General features: G+C 40.1%; 1 protein-coding gene across 1 annotated transcript in view; it reads left to right on the plus strand.

The window, feature by feature from the left end:
• The window catches only part of MCF2L2 (MCF.2 cell line derived transforming sequence-like 2), a 123,890-nt gene that overhangs the window by 75,631 nt on the left and 26,991 nt on the right, over window positions 1-21,268 (plus strand). Inside the window, exons 16-21 of the mRNA XM_052685500.1 lie at window positions 10,149-10,215; window positions 11,211-11,326; window positions 12,093-12,162; window positions 15,909-16,001; window positions 16,483-16,575; window positions 19,511-19,636. Coding sequence (XP_052541460.1) covers window positions 10,149-10,215; window positions 11,211-11,326; window positions 12,093-12,162; window positions 15,909-16,001; window positions 16,483-16,575; window positions 19,511-19,636 — 565 coding nt within the window. The remainder of the gene's footprint in view (window positions 1-10,148; window positions 10,216-11,210; window positions 11,327-12,092; window positions 12,163-15,908; window positions 16,002-16,482; window positions 16,576-19,510; window positions 19,637-21,268) is intronic.

The raw sequence follows: 21,268 nt of genomic DNA on the forward strand, positions 1-21,268 counted from the left end.
ACACATTCCTTGCACAGATCCAACTATTTCTGAGAACTGGGAAAATTATTATGAACAGGAGGAAAAAATATCTTCTTGTTACAATACAGGAGCTTACTTACAGGGGCATGTTCTGCAGGCATTCTGAAGTCCTCACATCCTTGCTCTTGAATCTGGAAGGCAGAGAAAAGCTGGAATAATCAGTCTCAACATTCACATGCTTTCTTACAAAATTTGCACTTAAACAATTATCAAAGAAAGATAAGCAACCACTTCTGCTATTACCTCCCATACTCGCTTGCTATTGGATTCTAAGGTTATTTTAATACTCTTCAGAAATTCCAGGAATTCCTCAACTTGTTTTCTGTGCAGTTACTCTGCTGCCAGCAGGCTCCCGGAATGCAGCTGGCCACATGCTCGTACTGATGCTGGGTTTGTTTCAGGCACATGGGGAGACTGGGATCACAGGTAGCTTCTGCTTTGCCCCATGTCACAGCAGTCCGCATCATCTGCTGGCTGGCTGCTTGCTATGCCTATCCAGGACTCTGGGAGAATTGAAGATACAGTCCTCCATCCCAGATCCATCTCAGGGCTTGTACTTAACTGCTGCTTTGTGGTGGCCAAGGGCTGCATGGGTCTTGTCTGAAGAAGTGCCATGGATTGATTTTTACACAGCTCTAGTTCTAGCAGCAACATGGGTTTATTAAAACTTTTACTGCAGATTACAGTGCTAGATTATATGATTTTTAGCAGCTCTTCATCAGCACTTATAATTAGCCTGTTTAACACAGTGATTCAGTGGAGTTAGCAGCGACTTAGTTTGAGGTTCAAGAGTGGCAAGGCTCACTCTTCCTGGGAGAGGAGGTTTCTGAACTCAGTTGCACACCTCTCATGGGAACAATTACCTGGAGGCAGAGTTGTTTTTAAATTCTCCAGACAAATCTGCCAAAGCACACCAATCTATCCCTGCATGTTCACATCAGTTCTAAGGAATTGAATTTAAACCGATCTGAAGTTAACAGAACACAGCTCCTGTATATCAGCAGGCTCAGAAAGGAGCATTCATGCTGAGCACTTCACATTGTCATTTATGGTAGCACAAAGCATATGTCATGTTGCCTAATCACAGTGATGATGACTTGCACACACACTACACTGATCTAAATAACTGCCTGGTTTGCAGAACAGCAGCAGATAGCACTGTGTAGCTGGTGATGCAATGAAGCAGGGATTTACTGGGTGCACTGTTCAGTAAATCACTGCTGACTTTGCTTCCTGCACTTAACGAGTTGCTCATTAACTGAGAGTATAAAAACCGAGTTTCGAAGATTTGTGACACATTTATTTTTGAAAATTCACATGTATTTTTCATACAACAGGCTTCTTCTTTCCTCCTATGGGCCTACACAGGAATTGTTTTATATAGTATCACCTGTCTGTCAAGCAGATTCTCTGCAAACTCTCTAATGTTCCTGTGTATGCCGATCATTTGATACACTCTTGCTGGTCTTTCTCCATCACCTCTCGTTTGAAGGCACTGATGTTTCATTTGCATTTCTAGTTATTGCAGACCTGTCTTCATATTCTGTTCCCTGGCCAATGGGCAATCTTTCCTGGATGGCAGCTGACTTGAGTTAAAGCTGAATAATGTGGCAGCAAACATGCTTTTGTTGGTTAAAATGCATATGTTCAGTTGGTCCATGCTGATTCCCACTACTGCTGCCAGGCCAGAATTACAGTGTGGGTAGAAGACACTGAGAGCTCATAACTCTCTAGCAGCTCTTCCCAGTGTGGCATGCTCTTATCACCATTGCAGTTGTACTCAGCCTCAGTTCTTACCGCAAACACTGAAGTGGTGGAGTACTTTGAGATTTCTCACGTAGGCAAGATCTAGGAGCTCTGATGAACCAAGCCTCCCATTCTTCCACAGGAAAAACGCAGAAGAATGGCAGTCCTGGATGAATCTGTTTACGTATCTTTACCATTGCTTTATCTTGGATATTGGTCATTAACAGCTGCTTAGGAAAAATTAACAAACAGGGTAAATACTGGGTATCATCCTTCCATTTCATGCAGCCTACAATTGTGAGACTGTAAAGCAGCCCTTTCAACCACTTTCTCTATGTGAATCCATCCCACAGTTCTCCAAATCAGTTTGAAAGTCTTCCAACAGGCAATGTCTCTCCTTCCTCTAAGTCATCATTCAGTTCGTCAAGCTGAGTTCAAGAGGCGGGTAGACCAGAGTAGTACATGGCAGTTGCCAGGAGCTGATTCCCTATTGCTGCTGGTTGGAGTGAGGCAGCTGCCGCTGCTCTGATTCCTGCCTCTGCCCCAGCTTACTGCCATAGAGAAAACAGGACGGAAAAAGGATGTGCTTGCTTCTCAGCTATGGCAAATCACAATTTAGGTACTGCCAAAAAGATTAACTAAATTGGAATACATGTTCCAGCTGCTCCCATAAGCTCCATTTTAGCTGTTCAGGATTCTTCTATATTTCATTCTTAATTTTCAGGTAATAAAGGCATAGTTTATTTCTCCCAAATGGCACAGAATACAGATTCTTGAAGACATTAGAAATCAGGGTGTATTCAAGACATTTACCAAGATCTTATATCTCTCTGTCCAGGAGGTCTGTGGGCACAGAATTTAAGTCTGGCACAGTGCTGTGTCCTGTTCCAGAGAGATTTTGCAGGATGGCATTTGCATAGCATTGCATCTCAGACTGAAATATAAACGCACATAGGAACTAGTAATCTTCATCAAATCCATCACCTCCATTCCAAGTGCAACGTGCACTGCTCTGGTCTGCCCTTTTCATAAATTCAAGACTGTCTGTAAAATCAACCACATTCATTTTAATAACAATACTAATTCCTCGTTTACCTAAATGGCTTTCCAAAGTGTTGCAGAACAACTGTTGAGCAGTTCTGCTGAGATATCACAACCACTGAGGCTCTCTTAATCTAGCAGCTGGCCCTTCAGTGGTGAACATGAATTCTCAGTATAAATGGTTCCCATGAAGCTTCCTTGAACCTGCTTCTGTACTTTATTTTTTGGTTGCATCTATTTGAATGTTTTGTGGTTCATGACTGTCTTTTTGCTTTTGTTAAGACAGTCCTTTTCCAAGTGTCACAGTTTACCACTCTGTGAGGGAAAGTTCACATCACTGTCAGTTTTATCAGATTTCTCACCTAAAGAGGTCGACTGGTATTTGGATATCGCTACATCTTGTCTGCAAAGGAATGGAAAAAGTATGTTGCATGTAGACAGTTTCCATTTCAGACATCAGGTTGACTATAAACAAAGCCTGTTGAATAGTTTTTGCAGAAGTCAGAAACCATTCAATTTCCAGCTCTCTCTTGCCTGCTCTGTTTCAAACATGTAAGGAAAAGCAACTGTGAAAGAAGTGGCTTCCAAGAAATAGGACTCTGTGCATCTCCCACAGCAGAAGGGCTCACCAGATCCGGAGTGCTGCATTTTAGAAGTCTCGTCTTATAAATACTAACTGTGACTGTATGTGCTTGTCCTGATTAGCAGGTTGTTATTTTGGCCCATAGCAACGACCAGTCTGCAGCACCCACATTTCCTAAAGCTAGCTATTTCTGTGCAGAGCTGCATCATTCAGTGTAGGTGCACAGCTGCAATGAGAGACAGCTCTTGTATGACTTTCAGTCCTCTGTTCATGCTATTCATTTCTGTAGGTGATTTAATTAATTTGCCTTTCTGTTAACAACAGTGTTCTGGTTCCTATAATGTAGGTCAACTAATTAAGATATATAAAAATATTTCCCCGAGGTCATTTGTTTTGGGAACAACGAATGTGGGACACTTTCTTATGTGCAAAGAGATCAGAGTATTTCAGAAGAAACCAAGTGTTATAAATGGTGACCTCAGAGGTAAGGTACATTTCTAACAAAAATGCAGTCCTCCTGCTCAGACCAACTTCCTTAACAGCTTAGGCATTTGACTTCACCTTGCGGTGGAATAGAATCACCTATGCAGGCAAATACAATATCTTCAGTAAAGGTCACTCATTGCCAGATGAGAGCATGTGTCAAAGAAATCAGAAAGGGTTTCTGTATCAAACAACAAATACGGGTTCAATTCAAACAAATGTTCTTACGTCCAGAACAATCTTTTGCTTCACTTTAGGGGGTAGGGTGCTGCAACTGACCAGCACTCAAGTTTCACTTGAACTATTGCACAATCTCATCTGAAAATACTTTTCAACTGGAAAAGGTACATTTAGCACTGTGAGAAATAAAAAAAAAAAAAAATCCTCTTGAAAGCAATTATGAAAGTAGACTGGAAATCTCCTCCATGGATCACTTTACTTGCTATGATTTCTTTTCATCCCATTGCGCAAACATCATTTTGATATTTTCAGATTAGACCAGTCAGAATTTCTAATAGCAATCTCTAGTTGAAAACTAATAGTGCTAAGTATTGCTGATTCTCTTTCCAGTGTGACAGTGACACCTTTCCCACATATTACATGCAAATAGATACATTTCCAAAAATTATGATTTTGTTATATTTCATTCAAATTCAAATATAGAAACCTGACAACAATTAGGACTGGACAGGGTACTGGGCCAAAATGTTCCTTACCACTTTGCCTATTTTTGCAAGCCAGGACATTTTTTGCTCTCACTTCTCTTCTGTCTAGCTCTATCCTATGCTGATGTTTGGTTTCAGAGTATGTATCTGTGGCACTGCATGCATTTCTGTTTGGTCCTTTCTGATATTTTTGAGCCCATAGACATTTAAAAAGCTACTATTTTCAATTTAAGTAGATCTCTATAAACCAGATAGATTTATAATATGTTTATTTTGTTTTCATTAATTTGATACATTAATTTGTCCAGATTCTACTGGATTCTACTGGACACTTTGCTCTTACATACACAGACTCTGGTATTTTGCTGTTTCAGCAGTAGAAAATATACAAAACTTTGAGCTGCTGGAGTCCAACGCAGACATGCATTAGCTTTTCATTTTCTTTCCATGCATTTTTGCAACACAGATCTGGAACACCTGTGCACGGGTGCCATTTCTGTTGGCTCTACATCAGCCACGCAGACAGATTGTCTGTTGCATAATAATTGTGGAGAGACACTGAGGATTTGTGTATCTTTCCACTGACAAACTCACTGCTATAATTCTGCTTGATGGCTCCAGTTCCACTTCTGGGAAAAGACTCCTTGCGATAGCGAATCTTTGCATAGAAGTAAGTTTTATGAATGAAAGTGTGCCAGTGATTTTGTTAGCAAAGAAACACGGTTATGGAAACAGAAATCCTGAGCCAGTTTTATGCTGCCATGCGAGCAGGATCCACAAACAGTAACTGTATGAGCAAAAAGTCATAGAGGTTTTGCCAGAGCAGATATTAATAGATTGTGGTAGGCTCCAGATGCTATTTCTGCTTAGGGCTTCATCGTATTAGAGTGTTTTTTAAATGCAGCACACAGCAGAGCCACCACCTGACACTGCTCTTACCAGAATGACTGAGACAGAGCTGCCCAGTGACCTGACAGACCCAGGGAGCCTGATGAGCTCGTCAATTACTTTCCCTTTTGCTTTTCATGTTAATGAAGAATGAAGGGAGTTGCAAATGTATGATGGGCTGATGTGTGTCTTCTGTGTGACATGGACCTTCTCAGTAATAGGCTCTTAGTTTCCATGAGCCAGCTCAACACCTATTGCCACAGTTCTATTCCAACAAGGCAGCGCAGTGCAGGAGAAGCTGGTTAGGATTAGTTTGTACTTGGTTAGCAGTGTTGCTAGTTGCTATTTGCACAGGCCAGAGCAATATAAATAGCTGCATTTGGTCTAAATGTCAGCACAGACAGGACTGACACAGAAATGCCCCACTGGAAGTGAGGGCTGCTAATACCAGCATTTACCTCAGTTTCAAGGGTTCAGTTATGACCTTGGCTAAAATCAGTTGAGACTGTGCAAACCTCAGAGTTTCCAATTGAATGCCTTCACCATCTGTGCTCAAATGATTCGTTCACTTAAGAAGCATTCTGGTGAGGAGCAATTTATCTGAGAGCTGCCCAGGAGCTTCGGCCAGCTCAGAGTTTTGTTGGGTTTGAGCTGATGCACCTCATGTTTGTGACTGTCTCTGAAATGAAGGAACAGTGGATGTGGAAGGTTTAACCCCTCGCCCCACATGCCCCAGTTGCTCCTGGTTTTTCTCCACTTGGGTCAATGAGGGGAGTGTTTGGGTCTTACCTGTAATGGCAAAGCTGAGTCCTGAGGCTGCTAACTGCTTTCTGAGATTACCTTTGAGACAGCCAGCTGCAGCAAACCTTTGTGTCACATGCAAGTTCTCGTACTGACCACACCATAAAGAGTCCCTTAGAACAAAGAACGTGATTTCAAGATTTCTGTTCTTGCTCCATCTCTTGTTTTTCTGTTTCTCTCTGATGGGGAAAGCAAATGCGAAAGCAGCTGGGATATATCATGCTGCATCTGCTGCTACCTCCAAGGGTCTGTTGACTGAGGCATGTGAACTCTGTGTGGCAAAATGGCAACACCAGGTTGGAGAAAAGCCCTTGGAAACTGGTAGAAGTCTGCATGAAACTTTGCTATGTAATTTGTACTGAAATGTGAGGGGGAAAAAAAAAGGAAGGAAACGGAATGAAATTTTGGCAAACTTTTTGCTTTTCATTGATTTTGGAAAGAGCTACATTTAAAAGCACGGGCCTGTACCTCTGATCTGCCACTGCTTAGCTTACATTTTTCATTTTTTTGGTACTGTCTCATTCCTTCAGCAGTTTAATTTTCATTTAATTTCTGATTATTGACAGAGAGACTGAGGTAAACCCTTGTGCCTGCACTTTCTCATCAGTGAGAAAGACAATAGAATAGAATAGCTGCATTTGTCTTTAATTTCTTATCAGCAGTTCAGCATCCTGCATTACAGAATCACAGAATCATACAATTGCTGGGGTTGGAAGGGACTTCAAGAGATCATCAAGTCCAACCCCTCTGCTAAAGCAGGTTCTCTACAATAGGTTGCACAGGTCGGTGTCCAGACAAGTCTTGAATATCATCATGGAAGGAGGATCCACAACCTCTCTGGGCAGCCTTTTCCTGTATGTCTAGAAACAGCGCGTGTTTACATTTGCTTTGTTCAAATATTGAACAATGTAATACAGGATTTACAGCTGGTTAGGAATTAATTCTAACCTGATCATATTTGTTGAGACCATACAGTGAAAAAAGAGATCTGAAGGAACTGTGTGTGACAATAGTCCTGTCAGCTGCTGCATCGTATTTTCCTTATACATGATATCCCTACAGCAGGTGCTTGCTGAGTTACCCTTGCTGTCCCGTGATGGCCTGAAAGAGACAGTGAACATTTCACAAATCACCCCTCGTGGCTTGATGAAGGCCAGGGGATGTCACTACCTGTTTTTTAGGCTGCTAAATTATCCCAAGCACCATTAAGCCCCTTGTGCCATATGGCACATACTCTGCTTCATCATTTAGCAGGTCAGCATGCCAAGGCATCACATTTATAGCCCATGAATGCTCTTCCCCACAGCAGCAAAGCTCACTTGTGTCGCTCTTTAATTTCCTGATTTTACACAGTGTTAGAGCAGCTCCAGGGTCTGTGGAAGTCCCTTCCCTCAACGCACAGCTGTACACTGATAGCAGTTTGGTAACAGAGCAATTCCTGTAGCTAAGTGCAACAACATTTCATGTATGAAATTGTGCTGCTGTGAGCACTGGAGCTACACAAGGCTGCTTTCAGATGCTTGCTGAGTGCTCCTGAAGGCTGCAGTTGCACCAACCCTGTCCGTGTACCACTCCACAGCACCCTCCCTCCCTAGGTTTTTAGCTTCTCCCATTGCCAGTCATTGCACTGGGACCCATTCCTGGGCCCAGTCCTCTACGGTACACAAACTGAGTTTGTCATTGCTTGTTTGACTGGTGACAGTGCTGCTGGAGAAATACAGAATAATGCTTTCAGAATAGTAGTGTAGGATAGCACGATGTTACGGATGACTGGAACTCCCAGACCAACAGTAAATATTCTCTTTTTTTAACATGGATACAAACCGTGGTTGGGTGAGAGTACGGTTGTAGAGAAAGAAAAAATAAAACAGCAATGAGAGCCACTATGGGAGCAGATCCAGCTATTTGGCTGGGAAGAATTGAAAAAATGATTACCTTTTATGTACTGAAGACTTGTAGTTTGGAGATATGAGCTCCAAGCAGAAGCTGTTAAAGAATACATCATGGTTTTCTCTGCCTCAGTGTCACCGAAGTTGGGATATAAAATGGCTGAGAACACCTCAAGAAGGAGGGAAAGGATAAGTTAAGTGAGTTTTTATCACACTTTAAAAGTTTAAGCATTCACTTAGTATAAATCTACTTATAGAATTAAGTTAATAAAATCAAATCTTAAAAAATGATGTTAACTTTTATGAGAACCCCATAACTACTATGGCAATATTGTAGGAGTTCCACAGAACTACCTCTCTTCAAACATTCTTAAGATGTGAGCTTTTATGATGTCCTGAGCAGACACTTCTTTCCCCATATTACTAGGGTTAGTAAAAACAATTTTTAAAAAAAAGCAGACTGCTAATAGTTGGGAGAGAGAAGATGCAACTGTTGAAATATGTTATGTTGAAATAGGAATCAGAAAAGACTCATAGAGAGATGGGCAATAAAGGAGTCTTAGGACCTTTGTTTTGTTTACTGGGTTACTGCTGAGAGGAAGCATGCGATTGTTTGTTTATGACCTGGTCACCAGGAAGCCTATGGGCCAATCACTTCTTTTTCAGGTATAATTGTCAGCTAAATGCTGGGCTGGGTTTGGAGTCAGTCCTTGTGCAATCTGTTCGATAGCAGAACATATAGCATACAGAAGTCTGATTTGTTTGCAAGTAAATAAGCATCTTTCCACAGTAAGAATAACTTGAAGATCAGTTTAAAGCTTAAAAACAGAAAGTTTATCTGATGGTTTTGTTATTCCTGCCCTGTTCCTTAAAAAAAAAAAAAAGACAAAACAAAAGTAGCTCTCTGGAAATGCACTTTTGGAATGCTAAATAAGCCCTGTGTTAGTTCTGTTTGACAGCCATCCTTTCACCCTGTGAAATGAAAGTTGTTGGCTCTAGAAACACGTTATGAATTGTGCTTAGGATTTCTTCTCAGCCCTTCAAGTGGTGCTGGAACAGCAGCAACCTGTTTGTCTCCTTTGCATCTGGACTGTGGACTGCAGTAGCTGTTAAAAGGAAAGGCACATTTAACCAGAACAGTTTTATTTGTTTTGGGTCAGTTATAAAAGCAAGTGCTAATGTTTGCAAAATCGTTTTATGAGCAAATGGCCCTTAGGCCACTAACTATGCACTTCTCAGAAAGATGCATTAGAGCAACAAATCTATCTAGCTTGTGAAGAGTAATGTGGTACTTCAAGCATACCACAAACACATTTCAAAGCCCCAAAGCATATGCAAATTCAGGGAAATATCTACAGAGCTTTTATATGAATTAGAGACCAACAGACATCCCTTGCGCTGGTGTCATGGAGTGCAATAATATTACACAGCCACTAAGTGATACTTTTTGCCTCTATTGCTAGATGTGACTTTACTGTTCATAAATATCTCAATTTAAGATCAATGTGGAGTTTAAATAAATGAGAGCAATTGTTTCCAGTGTGGGCAGTGTACAGCCCTGATCCATTTCTCTATCCTCTGCTGGGCACTCTATGGTTTTGTCTTGACTTAAAGCATTATGGTAAGATTGCTATGAAGTCCTGATTATAGTAACATTTTTACTCTAATTAACTGTTGTGTGTCAGATTTCTGACACTGGTTGCCGCTTTTGCAGGACCAATCTGCAATCTTGTTTTATAAAAGAAAGCAAAACATACAAGGAACATAGCCTTGGGAAATGTAACAGACTTGGGAAACATAATTCTTTTTTATTGACTCTTATTATTGATTATTAGGAGAGGAAACCCTTTTTGCTTTGTGGAGCATTTTTAATCTTAATTCAGGTGTACAGATATAAAAATGGCTGTAACAACCAACAACAAGGTGAAGTTTAAAATGAACTGAAAAAGTAATAGACTAAAAGATGCTTAGGCTGTCTAAGCTTATCAACAAGATGCAATTTGACAGCACTCCATATTTCTTCTCTTTTAGCCACATAATCAATGAGCTGATAGAAACCGAGCGTGTTTATGTGGAAGAACTTCAAAGCATAATAGAGGTAAGAAAATCTGTAAATTCTTCTGCCGCTTGACCTCTAAGTCATCACTGGTGTTGCACATCCTTCATGGGCTGAGCACTCTCACCTCCCACTTTGTGTTCAGAGAACACAGGGTCTCTGTCGACAAGATTGCTCAGCCTCAGACATGGAAAATAAAGGGATGTTTTGAACATCCTACTTCAGGGCCAGAGGCACTTTCTGTTACACCAGCCCACGGAATGATGAAAGTTGCATCATTTTCAAAGTTATGGTCAGATAAATAGTTAGTAATGTGCCTTTTCACATCATCAGTAACTTTAGAAACAGCATCCCTGTTTTCCAGGGGGTCAGAATCTAAGTTTCTCTGAATGTATGTTTGGAACATGATTGAGATAAAGGTAGGCCAGTGTCACAACGCTGGCTCAGTCTTGTGTGTATTCGTGTGGGATCTGAAGGACTGACTGGTATCTTTTTGCAACTATGTCGTTGCTTCTTCATCCAGTTTGATTTGTGGGAGCTGACAGCTCTGATGATTGATTATTCTGACTTTAAAATCTATAATCAGAATGTTTTTCTCTCAAAAATGTGTATGCAAAAAATACAACTGAGCTTCTATGAGAAACAACTGAATAACCATGTAAAATACCACAGCCTAACAAATAAATCCAAACCTTTTTGCAATGAAACAGTGTAGCAGAGAGTCAAGTGTCTATCAAACTTAGCAGTTTCCATCCCTTTTGATTAGTAGGAACATGATTTAATCTTTTCTGTTGATCCCATAATCTGTCCACTTGTGGTTAAGAATGTGTTTGCACAGCTATCAGGTGTAATAGCTCTGGAGAAAATGAGAAGCATCAGAAAATCATTAAGCAACAAAGATACTGGCACAGGGAGAAGCTGTGGTATGCTCCGCTGAGAAAAAAAGCACACATACTGTGGGGCTTTTTAGTGACTCAGATACACTATTTTTTTCCTGGTAAAAATAACCTGGTTTTATTTTTCACTCTCCTCTGCAGGGCTACGCTTCAGAAATGGACAATCCAAGTTTATTACATCTGATTCCATCAATGCTCCAGAACAAGAAGGATATTCTATTTGGAAACCTCCCAGAAATCTATGAATTCCACAACAGGCACGTGTGAATTGCTGGTTGTCCTGAGCCCTTGCTGCTGCTGACTCTTCTACTGCCTTTTCACAGGGTGCTTTGTTACACCCATGTGTACACAGGCAGGGAAAGTCATCCTCACTTTGCCTCTGTATGTGTCCTGTAAAACCCATGTATGGAGAATATCTCTGAGATCATCAATGTCATCTATTTGTGAAAGATTATCCCTTTTGTGCATTCACTAGTGATCTCCCTTGGCATTATTAATTTTGAATGTCTCTAGCGGTAAATATTTTTTGTTCTCCCTTGATAGTCTGATAAATGTCCTTTTGCAAACCTGGTAATTCTTTTCCTAAAAGCTTAGTGCATTGACTTCCAGTGACTGCAGAAATGGAATGCAGCCCATATTTTCACTGCTCGCTGGTTAAACAACTGCATTTGACAGAGCTTTTCTGTCTTTTCTTGCTGTTCTGAAACATGCTCGTAACCAAATGGGAAGTGGGTGTTTGGGCCACATATTGAAAATAAATCTGAACAGCCAGAAGAACCAGATGTATCAAATGCTTGTGAGCAGATGAAGACATGATAATATTGGTGTTTCAGGCAATCAGCTGTGAACCACATTCCAGTTTTCTTAAATATATATAATATCTTTCTTTGTATGTCAGAATTGTTATGTTCCACATTGAATCCTTTCACTACAGGAACATAGACTTTAATCTAGATTTACATGGAAGCTAGCATGTGTGAACAGAATGTTCCATTATTGTTTGCTTTCCTTTGTATTTCACAGGATTTTCCTCAAAGAGTTAGAAAATTGCATTGAAAATCCTGAGCTCCTCGCCCGATGCTTTTTGAAAAGGGTAAGCAAATCCTTTTCTAAGTTTGTGTGAATATCCATGTTCTTGTCCAACAATACTTACAGATTTTTTATCCTTTCACTCTGATTGCTTATGTGAATGAGGGAAACTCATATTAGCAGATATTCCCAGTGTGTATTTTGAAATCTGAGCCTGCTTACTGGCGGGAAGAGATCCGTTAGCAGTGTTTTACAAATGTATTTTAAGCTCTGATCGGAAAAAAAAAAAAAAAAAAAAAGATCAAAATGTCAACTTTCATATCAGATTAAGATATGATGCCCAGAACCTGATGTACACCTGGCACCACACTGCTGTAAATAAGCAGGAAATGATACAACAGCATATTGCTCTGAGTGCAAATAGCACAGCCTATCTGTCTTCTTTTCTCTACACCATTCAGGAGACTTACTTCCCTGAAACTGATTCAGTAGAGTCTACCACCTTCCTTGTGTGGTGAATCTCTACCAGCTCCATTACTCCAAGACCAATTCTTTTACTTCTTCACGTTATTTAAAAACCAAGAGAGATTCTCCTCACTTGGATGAAGTGGTGAGGGTTAGATGTTTATTTGAAGTAGTTTGAGATCAACACATGAGAAAACCCAAAGCCTTAGAGTGGTGGGTTTGGTCAGATACACGCATCTTTGCTTCCTGTGGATTTCAGTACCTAAGTTCTGCAGCTCCATCCCCTGAGAGCTCTCATCCATGCTCCCATTAGTGTGGCTGTTAGCCCCGTTTCCTGTGACCCAACAAAAGGTGTTTGTGTGTCTGGCACTCATTCAGAGGTCCCACTAATCAGAAAAACCTGATTTGATGAGTTGCTGCTGCTTTCCTGCTTAATTTTTATTGACAAGGAACTGTATGAAATACAGATGTATTTAGATGAAACCTACCTGCCCCAGTTCTCAGAGGTGCTGAGCACTGCCACAGCTTTAAGATTTCAAAGAGAAATGTGAATTTTTACAAACAGGGTTTACAAACAAGTTATGCTGAAGGTCATCGTACCAGTGTATATGTGATTATAGTCAGCTGAACTCTTCTCTGGTTAGCCGCCAGTATTTAGCGCCTGAGTAAATGGCATTACCAAGGACTACGTTGTTAACCTAAGATTCAGATGCTGAGCAGGAAAATATTGTGGTGAAATCATTATGCAAAGTAGGATAAATGGTCACTGAAGAATGCAGGCCATTGAAATCCAGGAAGCGCGGAATAGTCTATATATTGTAAATATCCTTGGACTTGGAAGGTAGAGAGAAATTCATAATGCAAAATTGATCCTATTATTCTGCAGAAAGATCAAATTCCATGTTCCAGTTTTGCAGCAGAACAGCTGCTGAGCCAATTCTCATTGTTCCACCACTATAAAATAAGCTGCAGTAAAGCTTTGGGTCATGTGTCAAGTGAAGGAAAATCAGTTCTTATGTCACCTCTGCTTATCAGCCTCCATGGACTAGTCAAACAATACCAAATATATCTAGTAAGAAATTAAACCATGTATTAGTTTAAATCATGTATTAGCTTTTTCACTATTTCAAATTTCGCGCTAACAAAGCAAAAACCTGTCTCTGGAAATGTCTCTGCTCACACAGTAGCACCTTTGATTCAAGGAATTTCCCTCATGTACTGTTTTTAGACGAAGCCACATAAACTCCAGAAAGTTGTTGTTTCTGTTGGACTGCCTTAGGAGGCACAAACAAAAGCCTGGTTGTGTGTTTGTGTTCCCCATGATTTGGCAGCTTTTTGCATCTTCCCACTGAGCAGAGGCTTCTGGCTTGCCCTGTGAGTTATGACTGTGCTTACTGTGGCACGGGGGAAACTGAAACAGATGCTCTTCAAGGAGATGTTTAGTTCTGGGAGGAAACTCACTTTGTTGCAGATTCATTTCTGTTTCCCCATCCTTGTACTTGTGTAAACTTCCTGCCACAACACCATGGTGAGCCTATGCTTTGAAATAGACTGATTTTTAGATTCATACTTTCTGAAGAATATTACCCTGTCTGATCGCTCTTCACCTTCCAGAACTGCTTGAAAGTGTTCCAAGAGCTGCAGTGGGATGCCCTTGTGCCTGGCTGAGTTTCCTTCATCCCCTGCCTGTCATTCCCCTGCCATGTCCACCCACATCCTCCCACCTCCACCAGTGCCACCTGGACAGCCATCACCACACAAATGAACCCTTATTCCCAGGTTTATTTCTCAGATCCCCCCATCCTCTCAGGATGGGAGGAGCAGCATGTGAAGTTCCCATGTACTTCTTCTCTCAGACTTCTCTTCTGGAACACAGCAGCAAAATCAGGTGCAAGATGAGCCAGAATCTTATCCCCCTTTACACTTTGCCTGTCCTTGTCAGGATATGAAGTGAACATTCTAGTCCTTACACCACTATAAAAATTAAAGCTGGATCTGCCTGAGCTGGTGTCACTGATACGTGCAGTGGTGAACTGTGTTGACAACATAGGACAGTTCCACTGTGGCAAGTTACTCATGAATTGTTTACCATTTTATCTTTTCTTTATATTAAACAGATACTCATCTTTTGCCCCCCCTTCTGAGCATCACTGCTTCTGTTCTTGCCCAGTCCAATTATATTTCTGTGCACCAGGAACAGATTGTAATGCTTGATTACACTTTTTGATTATTTTACTTTTCTGAATTTTACTCCCTGCTAACTTCCATCCAAGGCAACATGTGCAGACAATCCTATTTAGATGATTAAAACTCTATGTTTCTTTTGAAACAGCACCATTCGTGTTCTACAGAGAGCAATGGAGCTTTTTTTATTGCATAATCCTTGACACAGTGAGGTGTTGCACAGCCCTGCTTTCGTCTGATTCATCAAGGTGACGTCAACATGAGACTATAGAGGAAGACAGATACCAGTTTCTTCTAGTAGCTCTATCCAAAAGAAAATGTTTTCCCTTTACCAAGAGTAGGCAGGCACTGTTCAGCGCTGAAAGCACAGAGGAGTGAACCAGAAATACCCTTCCTTTGTTTATGGCACTGTCTTTGATTCACCAAAGTCATGTCCACCTGGGTGAGTGCAGACAGAAAGGTTCCAAACTGTTCACACACAGGCAGTCTTGCTAAGGAATCTGTATGGTACTGCTCTGCAGTGGCATGGCTGTAGGACTTCTGAGCAACTGGACTTGTGGTTAGCAGGCTAAGAAACTGGCAGAGGAACACCTGCCTCTGCCCAACCATATAGACTAAAGACCTTGAAATCTCTTTAGGTTTTTACTGAGATTCCCTTTGCCTTCACTGAGGTCAATGAGATTTTGTTATGGACTAAAGTGGGAGCACCTGGAGAGTAGTCAGAGGACAGATCAAGTGGATCTACTGTTTCTAATCTGGATAGGACAGAGTTTAAGTGGTTTTTCCTGTCTAGCCTGTAGCATCAAAATTACTACTTACTGGTCTGTGCCAGTAGCATTAATAAAAACCTTATTTATTTATTTATTGTTTTCAAATAACCTACTTCCCTCTCTGAAAGATAACAGTTTTGCGATTAGGTTATGTGTCTTTTAATCTACTGCCTGCTTGATTTGTGCAAAATGTGAGAAAACATCATCTTCTGGTTTATGTAACTTCACAACATTAAAGTGCAGGTTTGGTAGCTTCAGTATATTTTTACATATAGACTTATGACCATGAATTCATTACTTCTATGTGTTAGGATGGAAGGTAAGAAAAAGTCTGAGTCATGGCAGATGCTCTATTGATTATTTATTACTTTAAGCTCTCCTTTTCTTGCAGAAAGAGGACCTCCAAATATATGAAAAATACTGTCAGAACAAGCCAAGGTCTGAAGCTCTCTGGAGACAATGTGGAGACAGCATCTTTTTTCAGGTGGAATTACACTGCAAACTAGCAGCGGGAGACCATCAAAACTTGTTTTTTTTTTTTCCTCTGCTTTAGAAAATGTAGAAAAATGCAGACTTTTCTTGTGCTTCTTATACTGATGGCAGGTGCTAAGTATGTGTCAATGTGCTCTCTATAGGAGATTAGATAGATAGAATAGTTCCTGGACAGAAGGAACTTCAGGCTACAGCAAAGCCAAACAATTTCTGGCTTCTCTGCAAACCCCAGATGATTACATTCTCATGAGCAGGGCATGCCAGATTTCAACACTGAGTTGAACCTCTGATTAGTTCTGTTTTGATATATTTTCATTTTGTGGCATAAGTAACCTGGAAAATCCTATGCAGACAGAGCAAATTTCTCTCACAATTAGGAGACATACCACCTTCAGATTACCAAAAGATAATGATCTTGGTGTCTTGCCTGTGTATCAAGAAACAATATTTTTCCTCTTTGTTGTCTCTTGCAGGAATGTCAGCGTAAATTGGATCATAAGCTCTCGCTAGATGCGTATCTTTTAAAGCCAGTCCAGAGAATCACCAAGTACCAGCTGCTATTAAAGGTAACTTTTCCATGATGATGCAAAGGATTCCAATGCATAGCTTGTTTTACTTATAGAATTGCTTATCGGTATTATTTTCTGGAGGACTGACTGGAAAGTCAGTCGAGCAGGACACAGGCAATGGCCGCAAGTTGTATCAGAGGAGGTTCAGGTTGGACATAAAGAAGAACTTTTTCTCTCAGAGGGTGGTCAGGCACTGCAATGGCTGCACAGGGAGGTGGTGGAGTCGCCGTCCCTGGCAGCGTTCAAGAGGCGCCTGGACAACGTGCTGCGTGATGTGGTTTAGTGCTTGTGGTGGCAATGGTGATGAGGAGACGGTTGCACTGGATGATCTTATAGGTCGTTTCTAACCTTGTGATTCTATGATTCTATGATTCTATGAAATCATCTCTTACTTCACCAACAAATACTTTTTAATGCAAAATAGCAACAGAGTCAAAAAAGGACTACTATTTCAGGAGAAGTACTGCTGGGGGAAAACAAAATAGAGTATTTTATGTAGCAAATATTTTATTGTTTTACTTATCTTTAATCAGAAATTGAAATTGTTTTTATTTGCTCAGTGTGGCTTTACAGTTTAAAAACAGGAATTGATATTCTCTATCCCATCTCTGGCATCCATCCTCATTTAACTCTTTTAACATCCTCATAGAACTCTTTCAGCTCTCTGAACCAACTTGTGGTAGTTGTGACTCAAACCTTTCAGAAGGAGCCACTCCTACATTTAAAGCCCCAACTAAGAATAAATTGTCTGCAATTTTTCTGCAGGATGAGTATAGGAGCTTCCCTTTTGATTGGTTGGAGCTATAAGACCACTGTCTGTACTTGAAATTCTGGTCAAATTGGGCCAGTTTAAGCTATGTGAGGATCTGCATGGTCATTCGCCTCTGCAGTAGTTTTGTGACCTCTTACTGGATAAATATAGAAACCAAAAATTGAAGGAGGTTGTTAAAAAGCATGCAGCTTCACTGAATCCAGTACAATTGTATCAACTTAATCCAGAAATAAATTTGGTTCAATTTCTTGAAACTGTTCTGGGAGAGAGGAGAAAATGTCAAAGTGTTCAGAAGAGCAAGAATAAACCAGATTATATTTTTAATTTGAAAAATGCCTGTAAATATAACAAGATCGAGGAGCAAAATTCTCCAGCAAAACAGGTAGCAGCTATTAAGGTTGAGGCTGGTCAGACCAGTTTTATACTTGGCAAAACATTGGCAAGAACGTTTATTTTGTCAAGGATTATGAGATCTATGAAGATGGTGCACTGTATCTCTGGTAGCAGGAGTTTTTACGGGTATAGGAAAACAGGAGTCTGAAGAATTGGTCACAAAGAAGTGCCTTAGTGGTGTGCCTTGATGCTCTGTGATCAGACTAGTTTTAAATTCTGGGTCACAGTTATGAAACCAGAGGGCTGCAAGTCAGTATAGCTAATGTTAAAAAGCACCAGTCCCACTATACAGAGAGCAGGGATCCATAGTGGAAACTGTGCAACAGGTAACATAAGAATGCATCCTGCTTCTAGCCTCTAGGACCTGGTTACCTCAGTATTTGAGGACAGAATCCTGCCATTTGGGATCTTCCAACTGCTTTGAGATTCATGTCTACTCACAACTGTATGAACTATATGTGGATTTGTATCTATTAAACATTTTTCCCCTGGATGCTTTTAGCAAGGACATAAAGTCTGATTCTGATCTCAAGTGGACACTCATTGCTAAGAACTACTTTCCACAAAATAAAGTAAAAAAACCCGAAAACATAACAACAAATATCTGTGCATCTGAGTGAAATCCTAGGCTTCTCTGCAGGCAGAAGTGCAAGAGGCAAGGCAGCTTATACCATTTAAAAACAGAAGATTTTTGTATCTTTCATGAATTGCATAGGTTGTAACTGTTGGTTCAAGGAAAATAATTAGAACTAGAACTTTTTAAGCAAATAACACACATAGAAATAAGAGAACCTTGTAAGGAGCTCTACTGGGCTAAGTAAGGTGTTGGCCTTAAATATTTGGGGCTTTAAATAAGATCTCTTTGTGAAGTAATCACAACAATTGATCCCTTAAAAAGTTTGATTTTTTAGTTTCTTTGCTTTGGGCACATGCTTGTCAAGGATTCTGTGTCTTGTTTTTAATGCGGAGATGGGAAGATGGAATGACCTTATTTCAAGCAGAATTCAATGTTTAATAATTTTTATTTGCTAAGTACCAACATCATTCTTCAAAATGACTATCCCTTAAAAAAGTTTTTCACATTTGCAAATGCAGATCTGTAATCTGTAGTGGAGAAGTGTAGAGAATAAGAGATGGGAAGGATTTGTAGTAATTTGTCTTACTTCCTCCCAAAAAATCAACATCTGTAAAGCTTGTTTTATAGATCAAAAAATCTTCACTTAATGTAGAGAAGAAAGATTTGTGAGATAATCTGACTATGGTCTAAACATCTATCCAGGAATTGATTGTTTTTTCCATGCAGGATTTCTTTATTCATCAGATAAGAGCTTACTAAGACCTTTTGATTGGAACCTCAAGCCTTACAAGATCAAACTAGAAATTAATTAATATTTTCAGTAGTGGGGATATGAATTGGAACAAATTCTCCAGGAAAATTGTGAATTCTGTAATACCAGAAATCATTATACTAAGATTGAGTTTCTTTTCTAGCAGGTATGAAGTAAAAAAAAAAAAAAGGAAGTAGTTTTGTGATATATGAAAGATGATTGTAACTGTGTAAAAATGCTCCTATCCCATCTTAAATAAACCCACAAAACTTGAACATGTGAAGAATTTCAAAGTATTCATCCTCAGTGACAATCCTGGTGAATGTTCTGTTTTTATTTTATCCTGTATTTCTGCTACACAGATTTCAGAGAGGACTGGGTTGTGTTGGCTTCTGATATAAGAAATTTTCAAATACTTTTCTCATCACTGTTTCATCAGGAAATGCTGAAATGTAGCAAGAATTCAGAGGGTACTGCTGAACTGGAAGAGGCCTTGGCCACAGTGCTTGATATCATCAAATCCGTAAATGACTCCATGCACCAGATCGCAATCACAGGATACGAGGTATTATTTGTTGTTGCCCTTACTGTTGTCTTGACTCATACAATGTTCTTTATCATCACGGATCACCCTGTGCTCATGGCTGGTACACTTTGAAGGAGCCTAAGTCACATTCTGGAAGGATGCTCTTCAGTGGCATGTTGTAGTTATCAAGAAGACTTGCCAACATACGTGGGTGTGGGTGGTGAATGTGGGAAGGAAATGGGACAAATGCAATCCTTGAGTAATCACAGACAAAACTCATTTGTAAGTGAGAGGCAGCAAAAATGAGTGACGTAACTTAAGAAATCTGCTGAAACTGTCTGCGACCCCAGTGCAACTCAAGCATCTCCAAATCTTTTGCTCTTAGGGAAGAATATTTGGATTCGCTTTGAAGTGGGTAATAGAACCCACCCCAGTGACTGGCAAACTTATTATCTGAGATGTGAAATAACAGCTACAGTACAAATAAGGCCACGAATGTATATATATATCTACTGAAGCTCCACTGAAGTCATATGACTTACAGGATCTAGTACAGAACATGAACCCTTCAGTGAGAAGTGGAAATGACTAATGTAAAAAGGAGAAGCGTGTCTGATGACGTGAGGCCTGAGGGTGATGTGATTGCCCATTCTGAAATAGCTATAGGGTAAAAAAGTAAAGGAAAAAATGTAAGGTTCAAAGAATCATTTTATCAGAGTAATAACCTGAGCACCAGAAAAACAGTGCAGAATGTGACTTCCAGAAAAAGTGCTGGGGTCTGCACTGTGTCTAAGTGGAAAGAGCTAACTTTATTTTGCAGGATGGAAAGGCTTCAGAAGTTCTGATTTCTATATTTGTTTCTTTCTTTTCAAGTGCATCTCCATCTGATAGCTGAGGAAACTATGCCTGTTGTGCTAGCATTATTTTATAAATGAATTTAAATGCGTGCCTAACTATGTATCATAGACCCACCATTTCTTCTCCTCATTCCATCTGTCCTTGGTGCTCGGCTGTGATGGCCAAATAAGCACCTCCTATTGCTCACAAAGCCACACCCCTTTTGAGACTTTTTCTCATGCAGACATGGTAGAAATACTTGCCAAAAACACCTTCAGAGACAGATACTGTGCCAGTGGAAAGGCAGGTTTTGTGGCAGCTGATGAATGCTCCTAATTGCATAGGCAATTCTAGTTCCATGGAGCTGTGTACGTACAGGCTTGAGTAGCTGAACTCGTGTTTAACGTTGCTGTTTTGTTTTTTTGTTTGGTTGTTTTTAATGTTTTTATTTTGTTTGTTTTTAGCCAAGCCACAAAAAAGCAGAGTAAAGGACTTGGAAAGTGGAACATTCTGAGATGTTTCCTACAATCATTCTAACCTTTATACACAGTGTGGCCTGGATAGTTTGTCCGTTGGCTATGCAGCACATTAGCCATTCATACATATCTCCCATCTTTCATAAGCATGAGATCCAATGTATTGTTCTAACAGCAAATAATTGTATCTGAGATAAGGTTAAAATCATTCACCTTAAACAAACTTCCTTTAGGACAAATTATCACAGTTTACTAGCACAAGTTATCAGACATAGTGTGCTTCTGTACTTCTGTCCACACTGAAGACACAGCCCAGGAGTTTTAGGCTGATATTCAAAGTCTTCTGCAAAGTCTTGCT

The sequence above is a fragment of the Tympanuchus pallidicinctus genome, unplaced genomic scaffold (genome assembly GCF_026119805.1).
Source record: "Tympanuchus pallidicinctus isolate F22 unplaced genomic scaffold, pur_lepc_1.0 scaffold22, whole genome shotgun sequence".
Classification (NCBI taxonomy): Eukaryota; Metazoa; Chordata; class Aves; order Galliformes; family Phasianidae; genus Tympanuchus; species Tympanuchus pallidicinctus.